The sequence below is a fragment of the Salvelinus namaycush genome, chromosome 10 (genome assembly GCF_016432855.1).
Source record: "Salvelinus namaycush isolate Seneca chromosome 10, SaNama_1.0, whole genome shotgun sequence".
Taxonomy (NCBI): domain Eukaryota; kingdom Metazoa; phylum Chordata; class Actinopteri; order Salmoniformes; family Salmonidae; genus Salvelinus; species Salvelinus namaycush.
Genome location: NC_052316.1, coordinates 44,293,524 through 44,310,973, shown reverse-complemented (window position 1 = coordinate 44,310,973; position 17,450 = coordinate 44,293,524). Strand labels below are relative to the sequence as shown.

Genomic DNA, 17,450 nt, shown 5'->3' with positions numbered 1-17,450 from the left:
TACCTTTACATTTCTATTGCGAAATCTGTAACGCTTCAGTGATATGGATTGAATTGAGCACTTAGTCACCGACACCAGCGTGTGTTTTACAACTGAGGAGTAAGCTGACTGACAAGTTAGGCAGTGTGCTTTATCTTTGAAATAAGTGTCTTAACAACACTGATATTGTGGGTAGCAGACAGGGCTAGACTATGCTATGCTAGCTAGTACAAAAGTAATTGGAAAAAAGTATTTGCCTTTTTGTGAGTCTGCTATGGCTAAGAGTAGCATTGTGTTGATTACTGTGTGTAGACGAACCTCAACTCACCTTGCATGTTTAAAGTTCACTGTTTAATTTTGTCATAGGTTGGCCCATAAAGAGGCTATAATAACTCTCCTTAGTTCTGAACCTTGAGCGATCAAAGCCATAATTCCCTGAACCTCACAAACTCTTCCAAGAACTTCCATTCAAACTGCAGTTACAGCAAAGAACTCAAGGACTTCAGTCCATAATTGTGTGCGAGTATATTTCATTGTAACTTTAAACAATCAACGTGGAGATTGTCACGTCCACCAAGAATGTATTGCACAGTCCTTGACTCTGTAGATGGGCTAACTGACACAATGTCCAGGTTCTCATTCACAACCAAACTTACTACGATAGACCACCAGCTTCCATATGACTGACACAATGTACAGGTTCTCATTCACAACCTACTACGACAGTAAAATGTTTCACGATAGACCACCAGCTTCCATATGCAGATTTTTAATAAGAACAGCAGAGAATTCTTAAAGAAGCAGTTTGTAGCAATACTTACGCAGACGCACTGGCCTGGCAACTAAATATTAGTTACATGTTTATCATTTCATTGAAGAAATTGCTTTTGACTTTGAAGGCAAGCGTTTGTTTCTGACAGAAACGAGTCAGTACTCTGTACATATACACTGATATGGTATCTGAGCATCATATAAACTTATCTCTCATTCAAATAAACATAAAAAAATCAAGCTGATATTCTGGACAGGAACACAAAATTGCACGAGAGCAGCAAAAATAAAACGAACACTATGCGCTGTCACGGTGGCAATGCAGGAATCAAGAAGCACTCGATCAGAGTTGGGTAGAGTTCCATTCCTTATAATCACTATTGTTATAGATGATGGAGTTTAGCTCATGTGTACAACATTGAAATGTAATATAAGAATTTAAACCTGACTCTGTAATTTTCAAAATTCCACATGACTTTAAAATCAAAGTACACCTAAGTTTCAAAAGCAAAAACAAGGATGGCTTGTTCAATGTTCTCTCCAAATAAAGAATGAAAGTTCTGACCGATACAAGTGCATATCAGGTGCAAGCAGGTTTCCAATCCATATTTATCAGTAGGCTATAATTCACATCATTCTTATTGTAGAATTTGATTACCAGCCAAGCAAATAGAAACTTCTAGGCCTCTATTCACGCTGTAACGCTGAACTTCCCGCGATACGGATTGAATCGAGCCCCTAAATACAGATAGTGAGCAAGTTGTCTTGGCTTTAATGTTTGTCTTTCCAGGATTTGGGGAGAACATATGAATAAAACACCAACCTATAGGACTCTTTTCAAAACATTTCACAACACACATCCTGTAGTACAAGCAGAGCATATTCACTGATATGGCATTAGCTTATACAGTAAAGGCAGAATGTGCAAAACACACCATATTCCCAGATATGGCTTGTGCTCATAAGTAGTACTCACAATAGTCCGTGTAAGCAACACACACCTTGCGGAGAGACGAACACTGCATAGTAAAGTATGTAACGGGTAAAAGCATATTCACTGATATGGCAGTTACCGTTAGTAAGCATAATAGCAAATCCTTCGTCATCTCTGGTTGGGAAGGACTTCATCCTCTATAGCTCAACCAAAGAAGACAGGATCTTCTCCCCATTGAGAGACAGGCTCAATAAGCACCTTGACTCACTGACTCAATAAGCACTTTGACTCACTGACTCAATAAGCACCTTGACTCATTGACTCAATAAGCACTTTGACTCACTGACTCAATAAGCACCTTGACTCACTGACTCAATAAGCACCTTGACTCACTGACTCAATAAGCACTTTGACTCACTGACTCAATAAGCACCTTGACTCACTGACTCAATAAGCACTTTGACTCACTGACTCAACAACAATAACCATAATTTAGACCCAAGTCAAATAGTATTTTCAACATGTTATCCTTCCTCACAAATCCTAGCATCAACACATACAGTAGTATAAAGTACAATCATAAGCTATGAATCTAAAGTACAATCATAAGCTATGAATCTAAAGTACAATCATAAGCTATGAATCTAAAGTACAATCATAAGCTATGAATCAGATACAGGAAGGGATGCGGACATCATCTTCTAAAGATTCCAACATGACAGGAAATGCTGCTGCGGTTCGCTGGGTGGTAATGTGCTGGGTGGTAATGTGCTGGGTGGTAATGTGCTGGGTGGTAATGTGCTGGGTGGTAATGTGCTGGGTAGTAATGTGCTGGGTGGTAATGTGTAGTGTTATTGCTGGTGCTTTGGCAGAAGAGGAGAGATTCCCTACAGAGGGAGTGGCTACTGGGGCTGGTGTAAGGAATGGGGCTGGACGAAAACAGAGGTTTTGTGTTGCTACTGGGAATTTGGCTAGGGTTTTGGACAGGGGTTCAGGCTGGGAATGTGGCTAGGGATTTGGACAGGGGTTCAGGCTGGGAATGTGGCTAGGGATTTGGACAGGGGTTCAGGCTGGGAATGTGGCTAGGGATTTGGACAGGGGTTCAGGCTGGGAATGTGGACAGGGGTTCAGGCTGGGAATGTGGCTAGGGATTTGGACAGGGGTTCAGGCTGGGAATGTGGCTAGGGATTTGGACAGGGGTTCAGGCTGGGATAGGGGTTAGGGTTGGGGCTGGAACATGGACTAGGGTTAGGGTTGGATTAGGGCTGGAACATGGACTAGGGTTAGGGTTGGATTAGGGTTAGGGCTGGAACATGGACTAGGGTTAGGGTTGGATTAGGGTTAGAACATGGACAGGGGTTGGATTAGGGTTAGGGCTGGAACATGGATGGGGGTTGGATTAGGGTTAGGGCTGGAACACGGACAGGAACATGGACAGGAGGGCTGGGTTGGGGTTGGAACTTGGACAGGAACTTGGACAAGGGGTTGAGGTTGGAACATGGACAAGGGGCTGGGTTGGGGCTGAAACATGGACAGGGGGCTGGATCATGAACAAGGGGCTGGAACATGGACAGGGGGGCTGGGTTGGGGCTTTAACATGGACAGGGGGGCTGGGTTGGGGCTGGAACATGGACAGGGGGGCTGGGTTGGGGCTGGAACATGGACAGGGGGCTGGAACTTGGACAGGGGGCTGGGTTGGGGCTGGAACATGGCTTCTTACACCCAGAGGAAGATGGAGCTCATCAGAGCCACCAGGAGCAGAGAAGACAGTGCTGCAGGCCAAACAAACATACTTCAGTACACCAGCACATAGGAAAGCTACTGCTCCTAAAGCATTACCGTCAGTCACATGAGATAGATCAAAGTGTGTGTGTGAGTTTGTGTTCTGTACCTTTAGCAGAGGAGTTGCACTCCATGTTGGTAAGTGAGTCCATGTAGCCCTGTCCCAGCCACTTGTCATAGGTCTTCCTCTCGGCCACTCCGATCATGCTGACAGTGGAGTCTTTGAAGATGAGGTCAGAGCCCTGGTACTTAGATGAGTCAAACATCTTGAAAGCTGAACCTGTGTCACTACTATAGTACTCCTGGAGGGAGATGAAGAGGACACAAGTCTATCAACTACCACTTGGTTTTATCAGCATGTAGTTCACTGTTTTAAGGTGTGTGTAGAAGGGATATTTATGTTATGTTATGCCACATGCATACAATCAACCAATCAATAAATCAACCAATCACTCAATCAATCAACAAATCGACCAATCACTCACTCAATCAACAAATCAATCAACTACTCACTCACTCAATCACTCAATCACCCAATCAATCACTCAACAAACCAATGGCCCAGTCAGTCGTACCTGTGCTTTGTCCAGCAGGCCATAGAGGGCGTAGATGTTGGTGTCGGGCCGTACCATAACGGCGTGGGAGGGGACGCGGGCCAGGTTACAGTGGGCGTACTGGGTGACCTCTGCCCTGGAGCCATGGGGACACAGCAGCTGGAAATCCTTAGACTGCAGGTCAATGGCCCACGACTCACCTGAATTACCTAGAGGACAGAGAGATATACACACAGAGATACATGGAGATAGATAACTCTCCTAATTCACAAATACTGATATGAAGTTATGGAGTCAAAGAGCAACGTGTCAGCAAGTTGTTAATGACTGGAAAACATTTCCACATCCTCTGAACAAGTTTATGATTCTGGTAATGAGGTTATGGGTTTATGGTTCCGGTAGTGGGGTTATGGGTTTATGGTGCAATGATAACAATGGTTGGTTTCCTGACCGGAGATAGTATGCAACACACACGCAACACACACACACACACACACCACACACACACACACACACACACACACACACACACACACACACACACACACACACACACACACACACACACACACACACACACACACACACACACACACACACACACTTACCATCAGTGTTTTGGAAGACAGTGGTATGCTTGATGAAGGCCACCTCTCCAGTTCCCGTGGCCAAACACCTGATACAAATAGAGTTAAATAGTAAATGGGGTCTTTATGTTGGCACTAACTCTGCCATGGTTCGTTGGACAAAGACTATGGAGAAAATGAATGGCGTTTTTTTTGGTAGGGTTTTTGGAGAAAGGCAGAAAATAAGGTCTGTGGTAAAACACAGGTTGAGGAGATCTGACACGGTTTGTTCCATGAGATTATCTTCATCAGCTAACGTCATTTTTTTGTTGTTGAATTTACAGTGGGGCAAAAAAGTATTTAGTCAGCCACCAATTGTGCAAGTTCTCCCACTTAAAAAGATGAGAGAGGCCTGTAATTTTCATCATACGTACACTTCAACTATGACAGACAAAATGAGAAAAAGAAATCCAGAAAATCACATTGTAGGATTTTTAATGAATTTATTTGCAAATGATGGTGGAAAATAAGTATTTGGTCACCTACAAACAAGCAAGATTTCTGGCTCTCACAGACCTGTAACTTCTTCTTTAAGAGGCTCCTCTGTCCTCCACTCGTTACCTGTATTAATGGCACCTGTTTGAACTTGTTATCAGTATAAAAGACACCTGTCCACAACCTCAAACAGTCACACTCCAAACTCCACTATGGCCAAGACCAAAGAGCTGTCAAAGGACACCAGAAACAAAATTGTAGACCTGCACCAGGCTGGGAAGACTGCATCTGCAATAGGTAAGCAGCTTGGTTTGAAAAAATCAACTGTGGGAGCAATTATTAGGAAATGGAAGACATACAAGACCACTGATAATCTCCCTCGATCTGGGGCTCCACGCAAGATCTCACCCCATGGGGTCAAAATGATCACAAGAACGGTGGGCAAAAATCCCAGAACCACACGGGGGGACCTAGTGAATGACCTGCAGAGAGCTGGGACCAAAGTAACAAAGCCTACCATCAGTAACACACTATGCCGCCAGGGACTCAAATCCTGCAGTGTCAGATGTGTCCCCCTGCTTAAGCCAGTACATGTCCAGGCCCGTCTGAAGTTTGCTAGAGAGCATTTGGATGATCCAGAAGAAGATTGGGAGAATGTCATATGGTCAGATGAAACCAAAATATAACTTTTTGGTAAAAACTCAACTCGTCGTGTTTGGAGGACAAAGAATGCTGAGTTGCATCCAAAGAACACCATACCTACTGTGAAGCATGGGGGTGGAAACATCATGCTTTGGGGCTGTTTTTCTGCAAAGGGACCAGGACGACTGATCCGTGTAAAGGAAAGAATGAATGGGGCCATGTATTGTGAGATTTTGAGTGAAAACCTCCTTCCATCAGCAAGGGCATTGAAGATGAAACGTGGCTGGGTCTTTCAGCATGACAATGATCCCAAACACACCGCCCGGGCAACGAAGGAGTGGCTTCGTAAGAAGCATTTCAAGGTCCTGGAGTGGCCTAGCCAGTCTCCAGATCTCAACCCCATAGAAAATCTTTGGAGGGAGTTGAAAGTCCGTGTTGCCCAGCAACAGCCCCAAAACATCACTGCTCTAGAGGAGATCTGCATGGAGGAATGGGCCAAAATACCAGCAACAGTGTGTGAAAACCTTGTGAAGACTTTTGACCTCTGTCATTGCCAACAAAGGGTATATAACAAAGTATTGAGATAAACTTTTGTTATTGACCAAATACTTATTTTCCACCTTTTTTGCCCCACTGTATGTAATTAACAAAAATCCCATAAAGTGTAATCATTCATAAAGGTCATGTTAACTGACTGCTATTATCTTATAGAACATAATGTATAAGAACTCCTAAGTCTGTTTTTACCTCAGACCTAATTTTCTGCATTTATTCCAAAACCCTATTCTTTCCCCATAGGAATGTCTGAACGAACTGCAACACCAGGGTTGTGGGTTCAATTCCCACGGGGGGACCAGTATCAGCATGTATGCACTCACTCAGGATAAGAACGTCTGCTAAATGACTAAAATGTTAAATGTATATGTCAATGATGCTATCTCTCTCTAGAATGTTCCCTACTGTCTACAATTACAACAAACCAGGGCCGATGTACATAGTTTGACTATAACATTGTAAATGGTGTTATAACTACAATGGAATTGTCTTGCCACTTTATAAAACTATGTCTAAGGGCTCTATTGAAATTGCGGAAGTTCAGCTTTACAGCGTGATTGAAATTGAAAGGTAATGTTCCAGCTTTAGCGGAGACAACATGCACGGTAAATGCTTCATACGTCCACTAAATTACAAATTACCTTTACATTTCTATTACGGAAACGGTCACGTTTCAGCTTCACAGACTGAACAGAGTCAGCTTCACAGACTGAATAGAGTCAGCTTTACAGACTGAATAGAGTCAGCTTCACAGACTGAACAGATTCAGCTTTACAGACTGAACAGATTCAGCTTCACAGACTGAATAGAGTCAGCTTTACAGACTGAATAGTCAGCTTCACAGACTGAACAGATTCAGCTTTACAGACTGAACAGATTCAGCTTCACAGACTGAATAGAGTCAGCTTCACAGACTGAATAGAGTCAGCTTTACAGACTGAATAGAGTCAGCTTCACAGACTGAACAGATTCAGCTTTACAGACTGAATAGAGCCAGCTTCACAGACTGAATAGAGTCAGCTTTACAGACTGAATAGAGTCAGCTTTACAGACTGAATAGAGTCAGCTTTACAGACTGAATAGAGTCAGCTTTACAGACTGAATAGAGTCAGCTTTACATACTGAATAGAGCCAGCTTCACAGACTGAATAGAGTCAGCTTTACAGACTGAATAGAGTCAGCTTTACAGACTGAATAGAGTCAGCTTTACAGACTGAATAGAGTCAGCTTTACAGACTGAATAGAGTCAGCTTCACAGGCTGAATAGAGTCAGCTTTACAGACTGAATAGAGTCAGCTTTACAGACTGAATAGAGTCAGCTTCACAGACTGAATAGAGTCAGCTTCACAGACTGAATAGAGTCAGCTTTACAGACTGAACAGATTCAGCTTCACAGACTGAATAGAGTCAGCTTCACAGACTGAATAGAGTCAGCTTCACAGACTGAACAGAGCCAGCTTCACAGACTGAATAGATTCAGCTTCACAGACTGAATAGAGTCAGCTCACAGACTGAATAGAGTCAGCTTCACAGACTGAATAGAGTCAGCTTCACAGACTGAACAGAGTCAGCTTCACAGACTGAATAGAGTCAGCTTCACAGACTGAACAGAGCCCTCAATCTGTCTTTAAATGGATCAGGGAGTTGTGAGATGTACTGTACCTGAACGCTCCATCGTATCCATCATACAGGTCCTTGCCTTTCTCACACTTGTTCTGCCCTTTGCTGTCTCCCACACACAGGTCACACAGGTTGCCAGGGAAACCAGGCTGATTGGCACCAGGGACACAGCTGTTCTTAAAGAAACCTCCAGCGGCTGAAGAGGACAGAAGGAGAGAGAGACAGTCAGATCTACTGAGGAGGACAGAAGGAGAGAGAGACAGACAGACCTACTGAGGAGGACAGAAGGAGAGAGAGACAGTCAGATCTACTGAGGAGGACAGGAGGAGAGAGAGACAGTCAGATCTACTGAGGAGAACAGAAGGAGAGAGAGACAGTCAGACCTACTGAGGAGGACAGGAGGAGAGAGAGACAGTCAGATCTACTGAGGAGGACAGAAGGAGAGAGAGACAGTCAGACCTACTGAGGAGAACAGAAGGAGAGAGAGACAGACAGACCTACTGAGGAGAAAAGTGAAATGAAGTCACACACTCCCATGCTCGTGCGCACAGACAGACAGACAGACAGACAGACAGACAGACAGGCAGGCAGGCAGGCAGACAGACAGACAGACAGACAGACAGACAGACAGACAGACAGACAGACAGACAGACAGACAGACAGACAGACAGACAGACAGACAGACAGACAGACAGACAGACAGACAGACAGACAGACAGACAGACAGACAGACAGAGTCCCTGGTGTATTACCTTGTGGTATCTGACACTGAGCAGGTCTGATGAGACCTTTCTCTATGAGCAGACCCATGGGGATGTTCCAGCCAGCCGTACGGCCATAGCCAGTGTGACACGAGCTCTTCCCCCTCAGGTTCTCCAGCGTGGTGATGTCACTGTTGGACTTCTTCACCACTGCCACAGCATAGTAGATACTGCCATCCCTGTCCCCTGGGAGAGAGAGGAGAGAAGAGAGGAGGGAGAGAGGAGGAGGCTTCAGTGTGCGTCTATAGTTATTGTCCCAAAATACATTTTGATTTGCAGCAAATCATCACATGATCAAAGCCCATGGAAAGAAGTTAAGGAAAACATTGCCGGGTCAGTTTGGTTGTAGAGGGATCCTACCTGTGTAGCTCTCCCCAGCAGCAGGCGGGTCAGTTTGGTTGTAGAGGGATCATACCTGTGTAGCTCTCCCCAGCAGCAGCCGGGTCAGTTTGGTTGTAGAGGGATCCTACCTGTGTAGCTCTCCCCAGCAGGCGGGTCAGTTTGGTTGTAGAGGTATCCTACCTGTGTAGCTCTCCCCAGCAGCAGCCGGGTCAGTTTGGTTGTAGAGGGATCCTACCTGTGTAGCTCTCCCCAGCAGCAGGCGGGTCAGTTTGGTTGTAGAGGGATCATACCTGTGTAGCTCTCCCCAGCAGCAGGCGGGTCAGTTTGGTTGTAGAGGTATCCTACCTGTGTAGCTCTCCCCAGCAGCAGCCGGGTCAGTTTGGTTGTAGAGGGATCCTACCTGTGTAGCTCTCCCCAGCAGCAGCCGGGTCAGTTTGGTTGTAGAGGTATCCTACCTGTGTAGCTCTCCCCAGCAGCAGCCGGGTCAGTTTGGTTGTAGAGGTATCCTACCTGTGTAGCTCTCCCCAGCAGCAGCCGGGTCAGTTTGGTTGTAGAGGTATCCTACCTGTGTAGCTCTCCCCAGCAGCAGGCACCAGGCCGTATCTTTTCCCTGCTGTGTAGATGTAACCTCCGTCCAGGGTGATGGCATCTGCCTCTTTATTCTACAAACACACACAAGGGAAGATATGTTTCCTACATCCAAGTCTCTTTCAACAGCCCCTGTAGGAAGAAAGCCCTATGAGTCTGCCACATGGTTCACATAGTATTTTTTATTTTATTTAACCTTTATTTAACTAGGCAAGTCAGTTAAGAACAAATTCTTATTTACAATGACGGTCCTAGGAACAGTGGGTTAACTGCCTTGTTCAGGGGCAGAACGACAGATTTTTACACCTTGTCAGCTCGGGGATTCGATCTAGCAACCTTTCGGTTACTGATCCAACGCTCTAACCACTAGGCTACCTGCTGCCCCTTCTTTCATTCTAATACTTTGAGAAGTAAGATTGAGCCTGCTGGAGTGGCAGATAGGCAGGGTTTAGAAAAGTCAAATGTACCTGGATCTTCTTCATGCAGTCGTCCACTGAAGATCCCATCACACACTGGATACTGGGGACCAGAGACTTGGCACTGAAGGCCTCGGCCATGTCTGCACACTTCTGCTGCTCATCGCTGGACAACACACACCAACGCAGGGACTGAGGAATATCTGCACACACAGATAGAACAATAGTCAGTACTTACAAACAAACATGCACAGAGTGAAAAAAAGATAGAGAGAGCGAGAGAGAGAGAGAGTGAGGGAAAGGGTAAAGGTACAGACAGAGAGAGAGAGAGAGAGAGAGAGAGAGAGAGAGAGAGAGGGAGGGAAAGGTTAAAGGTACAGAGAGAGAGAGAGAGAGAGGGAGGGAAAGGGTAAAGGTGCAGAGAGAGGTAGAGAAAGAGAGAGAGGGAGGGTGGGGGTAGAGAGAGAGAGGGAAAGGGTAAAGGTACAGAGAGAGAGAGAGAGAGAGAGGGAAAGGGTAAAGGTACAGGGAGAGAGAGAGACTATTTGCACATTGTTACAACACTGTATATAGACATAATATGACACTTGAAATATCTTTATTATTTTGTAACTTCTGTAAGTGTAACGTTTACTGTTGAGAGAGAGAGAGAGAGAGAGAGAGAGAGAGAGAGAGAGAGAGAGAGAGAGAGAGAGAGAGAGAGAGAGAGATTGAGAGAGAGAGGTAAAGAGAGGAGGCATCACCCGCTGGGACGCAGTCCATGGCTTTGAGAGTGCTGTAGTAGATGGAGCCCATCCACGCCTTAGGATCATCATACTCCGGCCGCAGGAACTTTGTGGACGAATCGCTGAACAACAAATTGCCGCCTAACTCGCCCGACTGAAAGATGGGGAAACCTGACTTCGTCTGAGGAAGAGAAAAACACAACCAGGATTTATTAAAACTTCAATCCAGGGTTCCTCTGACTACGCCTCGGAGTGACTACGCCTCGGAGTGACTACGCCTCGGAGTGTCTACGCCTCGGAGTGACTACGCCTCGGAGTGACTACGCCTCGGAGTGACTACGCCTCGGAGTGACTACGCCTCGGAGTGACTACGCCTCGGAGTGACTACGCCTCGGAGTGTCTTTGCCATAGTGAGAAACAGACAGTTCTCTTGAACGCACTGGTTGGAGATTTCCGTGTTCCTAATGGTCTTGTAAGCACCAATACTGTACTAAAACCCACAACACATTTAAAGCGACAATCTGAAGTTGCTAGATCCATTTTTAGACTTTAAATGTATAAATATATTGATTGTTGAAGGATATAATGTACATACCAATAACATTTGATTTGAGTTGACTATATATAGCTATATAATGTATATAACTAAACCTCATGATCTTAGTTCAACTGTCGTACCCCATCAGAACCTAAAATATAAGATTGTTTTACTCCTTTGTTTGTAAACAATGTAAATGTAAACAAACACTGTATAGCCTCAAAACATGGTAAAAACTATCATGTTGATATCATGGATTGTCAGTCCTTGTATCCAGAGCTCTGTTTATGAATTTCAGAGTGCTTTCATTTCTCCAGCCCCGTCCCTCGGCTGTTTACCAAATCAGTTTATTATTGTTCAAACTGCAGATTGCCGCTTTAAGGTTGGGATGAAGAGTATTACCCACCAGTCCCTCTGTCAGCATGTTATAGACCACAGTGCCACTGATGTCAGATCTAACCACGATGCCCCTGGCTGGCACCCTGACCAGGTGGCACCGGCGGTGTTCTCTCACAGGGGCCCTGGTCCCGTCTCTACACAACAGCTCGTAGTCTGAAGACTTCAGCCCAGTGGTCCAGGCAGGGTCACCGTTTCCTAAAACACAGCAGGACAGACACCGGGTTATACAGACACCAGCAGGTGCCAACGTAAGGTGTTTGGTGCCAATGTAAGGTGTTTGGTGCCAACTTAAGGTGTTTGGTGCCAACGTAAGGTGTTTGGTGCCAACGTAAGGTGTTTGGTGCCAACGTAAGGTGTTTGGTGCCAACATACAGTGTTTGGTGCCAACGTAAGGTGTTTGGTGCCAACGTAAGGTGTTTGGTGCCAACATAAGGTGACTCTTAAACAGGAACCTCAGTACTGTTGATATTGTAGTAAATTGTTCATTTGTAAGTGGTGCTTCTGTTGGTGTTTTTTTTAATTGCATTGAGTATTTTCACCCTTTTTTTCTCCCCAATTTCGTGGTATCCAATTGGTAGTTACAGTCTTGTCTCATCGCTGCAACTCCTGTACGGACTCGGGAGAGGCGAAGGTCGAGAGCCATGCGTCCTCCGAAACACAACCCAACCAAGCCGCACTGCTTCTTGACACAATGCCCATCCAACCCGGAAGCCAGCCGCACCAATGTGTCGGAGGAAACACCGTGCACCTGGCGACCTGGTCAGCGTGCACTGCGCCCGGCCCGCCACAGGAGTCGCTAGTGTGCGATGAGACAAGGATATCCCTGCCGGCCAAACCCTCCCTAACCCGGACGACGCTGGGCCAATTGTGCGCCGCCCCATGGGGCTGCAACCGAGCCTGGACTCAAACCCAGAATCTCTAGTGGCACAGCTAGCACTGCGATGCAGTGCCTTAGACCCCTGCGCCACTCGGGAGGTCCTTGATCATTTTTAATGTATTTATTGTTGTCTCCGACTACAGCAGATTACTACTTTTAATTATCAAATAAATACAATGAAATTAATCAATCAACATGGAGGATAGAGAGGAGCTCGACCTACCGTCTGTGTTCTCCATAACTGTGGTGTGCTTTATAAATGCCACCTCTCCTGCATCTTCAGCCAAACACCTGTCTCAGAGAGAGAGAGAGAGAGAGAGAGAGACAGAGACAGACAGACGAGAGAGACAGACGAGAGAGACAGTCAGAGAGAGAGAGAGACAGAGACAGACAGAGAGTGAGAGAGAGAGTGAGAGAGTGAGAGAGAGAAAGACAAAGACAGACAAGAGAGAGAGACAGAGAGAAACAGAGACAGACAGAGACAGACAGAGAGACAGAGAAACAGAGACAGACAGAGAGAGAGAGAGACAGAGAGAGACAGAGACAGTCAGAGAGAGAGAGAGACAGAGACAGACAGAGACAGTCAGAGAGAGAGAGAGAGAGACAGAGAGAGAGAGAGACAGAGAGAGAGAGAGCGAGACAGAGACAGACAGAGACAGTCAGAGAGAGAGAGAGACAGAGACAGTCAGAGAGAGAGAGAGAGAGAGAGAGAGAGAGAGAGAGACAGAGAGAGAGACAGACAGAGACAGACAGAGAGAGAGAGAGACAGAGACAGACAGAGACAGACAGAGAGAGAGAGAGAGACAGAGACAGACAGAGATAGACAGAGAGAGAGAGAGACAGAGACAGACAGAGACAGACAGAGAGAGAGAGACAGAGACAGACAGAGATAGACAGAGAGAGAGAGAGACAGAGACAGACAGAGACAGTCAGAGAGACAGAGAAACAGAGACAGACAGAGACAGACAGAAAGAGAGAGAGACAGAGACAGACAGAGAGAGAGAGAGATCATAATGTGTGGGTTAATCTCTGAGAGTACAGTCCAGTAGTAAAGGCTGTACAGTATCAGTGTGAGGGTGTACCTTACCTGAAGGCCCCGTTGTAAGCGTAGTATCTCTCCTTGTCACTGTTGTCACATACGAACTGTCCATCGTTGTTGCCTTTACACAGCTGGCAAAGGGAGGGAGGGTCTCCCTGTGACCCAGGGATACAGCTGGCATTAAAGAAATCTGACACGCCTGGGGGAACACCACAAACAGGTTGGTGGGGTATTGGTTTCAAAGCACCTACAGTGTAGTGTGCAGAGTGTGTGTACTGTATGTGTGTATGTGTGCCAAAGACGTGGATGTCGATTAAGGCAGCCCCCCCACACCTCTCTGATTCAGAGGGGTTGGGTTAAATGAGGAAGACACATTTCAGTTGAATGTAGTCAGTTGGACAACTGACTAGGTATCTCCCCTTTCCTTTTCCTTTTTTTCTATGTGGGTGTGTGTGTATCCGTGTGGTTGTCTGTGTTTTTTGTGCGTACGGGCACGCACGTGTGTGTGTTTGCTTGCGTGTGTGTGTACACTAGCGCGTGTGTCCCAATTCCCTACCCTGTGGGATGTTACAGCCCATGACAGACATCTTGCTCTGGTCGATGAGGTATCCCAGGGGCATGTTCCAGCCGGCAGTACGTCCCTTCCCTGTGTGACACGTCTTCCTGCCCTTCAGTGTGTTGATGTTGATGTCCGGGTTCGTCTTCTTCACCACGGCAACCGCATAGTAGGTGGTGCCCTCTCCTGTGGAGGTCAGGGGTCAGGGTGATAGTAATGTGTTATTGGTCCAGTTGATCATGTGCCTCCCCTCTTTCACGTTGAGGAACAGAGTCAAAACAGACACAATTGAGGGATATGACCTCGTCCGCTTTCATAAGACAGTGGCTTCATGGCTCATTAGCATTTCCAATCATTCTAAACGTTACTTTAATGCATGCGATTTACTTTAATATGTAATTGTTGTATTGTATGTGTGTCTATAGTTTTGTTCATGTAAGTTGTTTTGTCTGAAACTTTGTTCCCCCTACTGCTGTTGGACCAGTTCTCTCTTGTAAAATAGATGTTATCTCAATGAGAAAAACCTGTATAAATATAGGTACATTTTTTAAAATTAAATGCCAGCTTACAGTATGAGGGGTGAAAACTGAGTTAAATGGGTCTCTCTCTCCACAATCTATAAGTTACTGTAGGTACATTTCAGATTCCAAAAAATGTCTTCCTCTTTCTGCGTTAAGGGTAAGGTTTCCACAAGCATGTCATAAAACAGAGTAAAAAAATCCAACGCACTATCACAAATGATCGTGAAATAGACACAAATTACTTTTTGCGAAATTGGTGATAGACATACTGTGATAGTGTGCTGCAATATCATAAATAAAATATAAACTCTTTACCATCAGCAGAAGTCTCTCCTGCAGCTATTTTGAAGTTAGTTTCTTCCCCAAATGTGTAGATATTCTTAGCGCTCATTGAAAAGGCATCTACTTGGTTTGTCTAGAAAAAAAAATGAAGAGGGGTTTAAATAGCATGTTTCAATGGTTAACGGAACTGTATGAAATGAAACAGTGTGGCTTCCTAATCAGTCGGACTCAGGACATCGGCAGATACTCCTAGACAACTAGGTCAACACATGCTCCAAAGGTGATATCATTATCCTATCCAAGACTTAAATAAACAAACAATATCAAAGCAATTATTAGGAAAATATAAAAAGATAAACATCAACTGTCACAAACAACTGAATATATATATATATATGTTTTATAGATTTGATCAAGTTTAATAGGAAGTCATTATCATAATATGATTCTAATATAAACGGAATTGTGCCCTATTTATCTGAACGAGCCCCACTTACCCCGATCTTCTGCGCGCATCCTTCCACAGACGCGTCGCTGACGCATTGGATAGTCGGACGGATGGCCACACTGTTGAAGGCCTGCGCCATGGCGTTACATTTGGTCATCTCTTGAGCGGAGATTACGCACCATCTTATAGTGCTCTGGCCAGACACTGAATAGGGAACACATTCAAACAAAAATAATCATATTTTTGTTGTTGTCCTATGGCTACTCAATACCCAATGTTAACGGAGTACACAACCAAACGTCGACTGCGCAAATTCGTCTGTTACAAATTGAAATTCCATCCAGAAACCTCAATGTGCTGATAATATCTAGCATTTGATATGGATTCATATTAATTCAACCTTTATTCAAATGTAGTCTTTGCAGCTATTATCGTTTTATAATACACACATAACTATGATTATATTATTAATTGTAAACCTTTATTTAACTAGGCAAGTCTGAATCTAGGGCAGATTAAAATATGTCGTTATTTTACCTACACACCTCCATAATTAATATACTATTATATTGAGTAAAAAAAACAGCTCACCAGTCTGAAGGCCTAATATGAGAGAGGCGACGAGTACCCACATAGTAACGGTGTCAGCCAGGCGTGAGAATGCCTGATCCTGTACGATCTCTTTATTTATAACTGCCGATCTCTGATAGGGGCTCCAAAGTACAAGTTCCAAGTTGAACTTCAACTTTCCGCATACCGTTAAACAAGTTATGAGTATTTTACAACATAATTGTATGGGAATCGGTAGACTTTCTAGCTATTCTTCGTCTAACGTTTTCTCTGAAACTTCGTGACTTCCAGACAGTTAGCTCATACCTGGAAAGACACGTCCCTACTGCCTGCAGCTGGCGCTTGGCCAGACCGAACACACAGAGGCCATTGACGGGGAAAGACCCCACCTCTGCTGGCCCTGCCCGGTGCTTTTCCATCGTACATCTCAAGGGGGGATAGTAACTGTAGTAACTTTTCTGCCTGACTCTGTCAATGACAAATACAATTTCTGGAATCTTGTTCTAAGTTTTATGTGAAGACTAGGCCAGTAATAGAAGTGCACCGTCATAACTAATCCATCTTTTCCCATGCTGCTGTCGTATTTCTTATGTCATTATTCTCTTGTTTTCTTACCAGTGTTTCAATACAATCAAATAAAATGTTTTCACAAAAGTAATTTCTGAATGGGATATGAGGATAAAACGAAAAAATAAAAATCTTAGGTAAGATGCTGGTTCACTGAACAAATATATAAAAGCAACCTGCAACAATATTTTACTGAGTAATATAACGGTCATATAAGGAAATCAGTCAATTTAAATTAATTAATTAGGCCCTAATCTTTGGATTTCACATGACTTGGAATACAGATATGCATCTGTTGGTCACAGATACCTAAAAAGGTAGGGGTGTGGATCAGAAAACCAGTCAGTATCTGGTGTGACCACCATTCGGCTCATGCAGCGAGACACATCTCCTTCGCATAGAGCTGATCAGGCTGTTGATTGTGGCCTGTGGAATGTTGTCCCACTCCTCTTCAATGGCTGTGTGAAGTTGCTGGATATTGGCAGGAACTGGAACACGCTGTCGTACGTGTCGATCCAGAGCATCCCAAACATGCTCAATGGGTGACATGTCTGGTGAGTATGCAGGCCATGGAAGAACTGGGACATTTTAAGCTTCCAGGAATTGTGTATAGATCCTTGTGACATGGGGCAGTGGTAAAGGCGGCGTATGAATGGCACGACAATGGACCTCAGGATCCTGTCACAGTATCTCTGTGCATTTAAATTGCCATCGATAAAATGCAATTGTGTTTATTGTCCATAGCTTATGCCTGCCCATACCATAACCCCTCCGCCACCATGTTCCATGTGCACTCTGTTCACAACGTTGACATCAGCAAACTGCTCGCCCACACATGACTCCATACACGCTGTCTGCCATCTGCCCGGTACAGTTGAAACCGGGATTCATTCGTGAAGAGCACACTTCTCCATCGTGCCAGT

General features: G+C 44.9%; 1 protein-coding gene across 2 annotated transcripts; it reads right to left on the bottom strand.

The window, feature by feature from the left end:
- Positions 1-732: 732 nt before the first annotated feature.
- meltf (melanotransferrin) lies at positions 733-16,271 on the bottom strand. 2 transcript variants are annotated; one of them, XR_005477657.1, is made up of 17 exons: positions 15,982-16,271; positions 15,440-15,594; positions 14,976-15,075; positions 14,140-14,325; positions 13,632-13,782; positions 12,768-12,835; positions 11,675-11,862; positions 10,749-10,911; positions 10,057-10,208; positions 9,567-9,663; positions 8,651-8,845; positions 7,941-8,094; positions 4,629-4,696; positions 4,042-4,229; positions 3,576-3,768; positions 1,993-3,456; positions 733-1,942 (listed from the first exon to the last, which is right to left on the bottom strand). XR_005477657.1 is itself a non-coding variant. In XM_039002932.1 (16 exons), exons 1-16 carry the CDS (start codon positions 16,022-16,024, stop codon positions 3,401-3,403), a joined length of 2,157 nt encoding a protein of 718 aa, XP_038858860.1. In that variant the 5' UTR covers positions 16,025-16,271; the 3' UTR covers positions 733-3,400. The 2 variants fall into 2 exon arrangements, 1 of the variants encoding a protein (XP_038858860.1); XM_039002932.1 differs by having other exon boundaries at positions 733-3,456.
- Between the last annotated feature and the right edge of the window lie 1,179 nt (positions 16,272-17,450).

Bases quoted from the DNA above. Each gene is read 5' to 3' on its own strand.
- meltf (XM_039002932.1), bottom strand. From the start codon at position 16,024: ATGTGGGTACTCGTCGCCTCTCTCATATTAGGCCTTCAGACTG. The intron at 15,076-15,439 runs GTAAGTGGGGCT...TTTTTTTTCTAG, and splicing joins GATGCGCGCAGAAGATCGGG to ACAAACCAAGTAGATGCCTT. The intron at 12,836-13,631 runs GTAAGGTACACC...TCTCTGAGACAG, and splicing joins GCTTACAACGGGGCCTTCAG to GTGTTTGGCTGAAGATGCAG.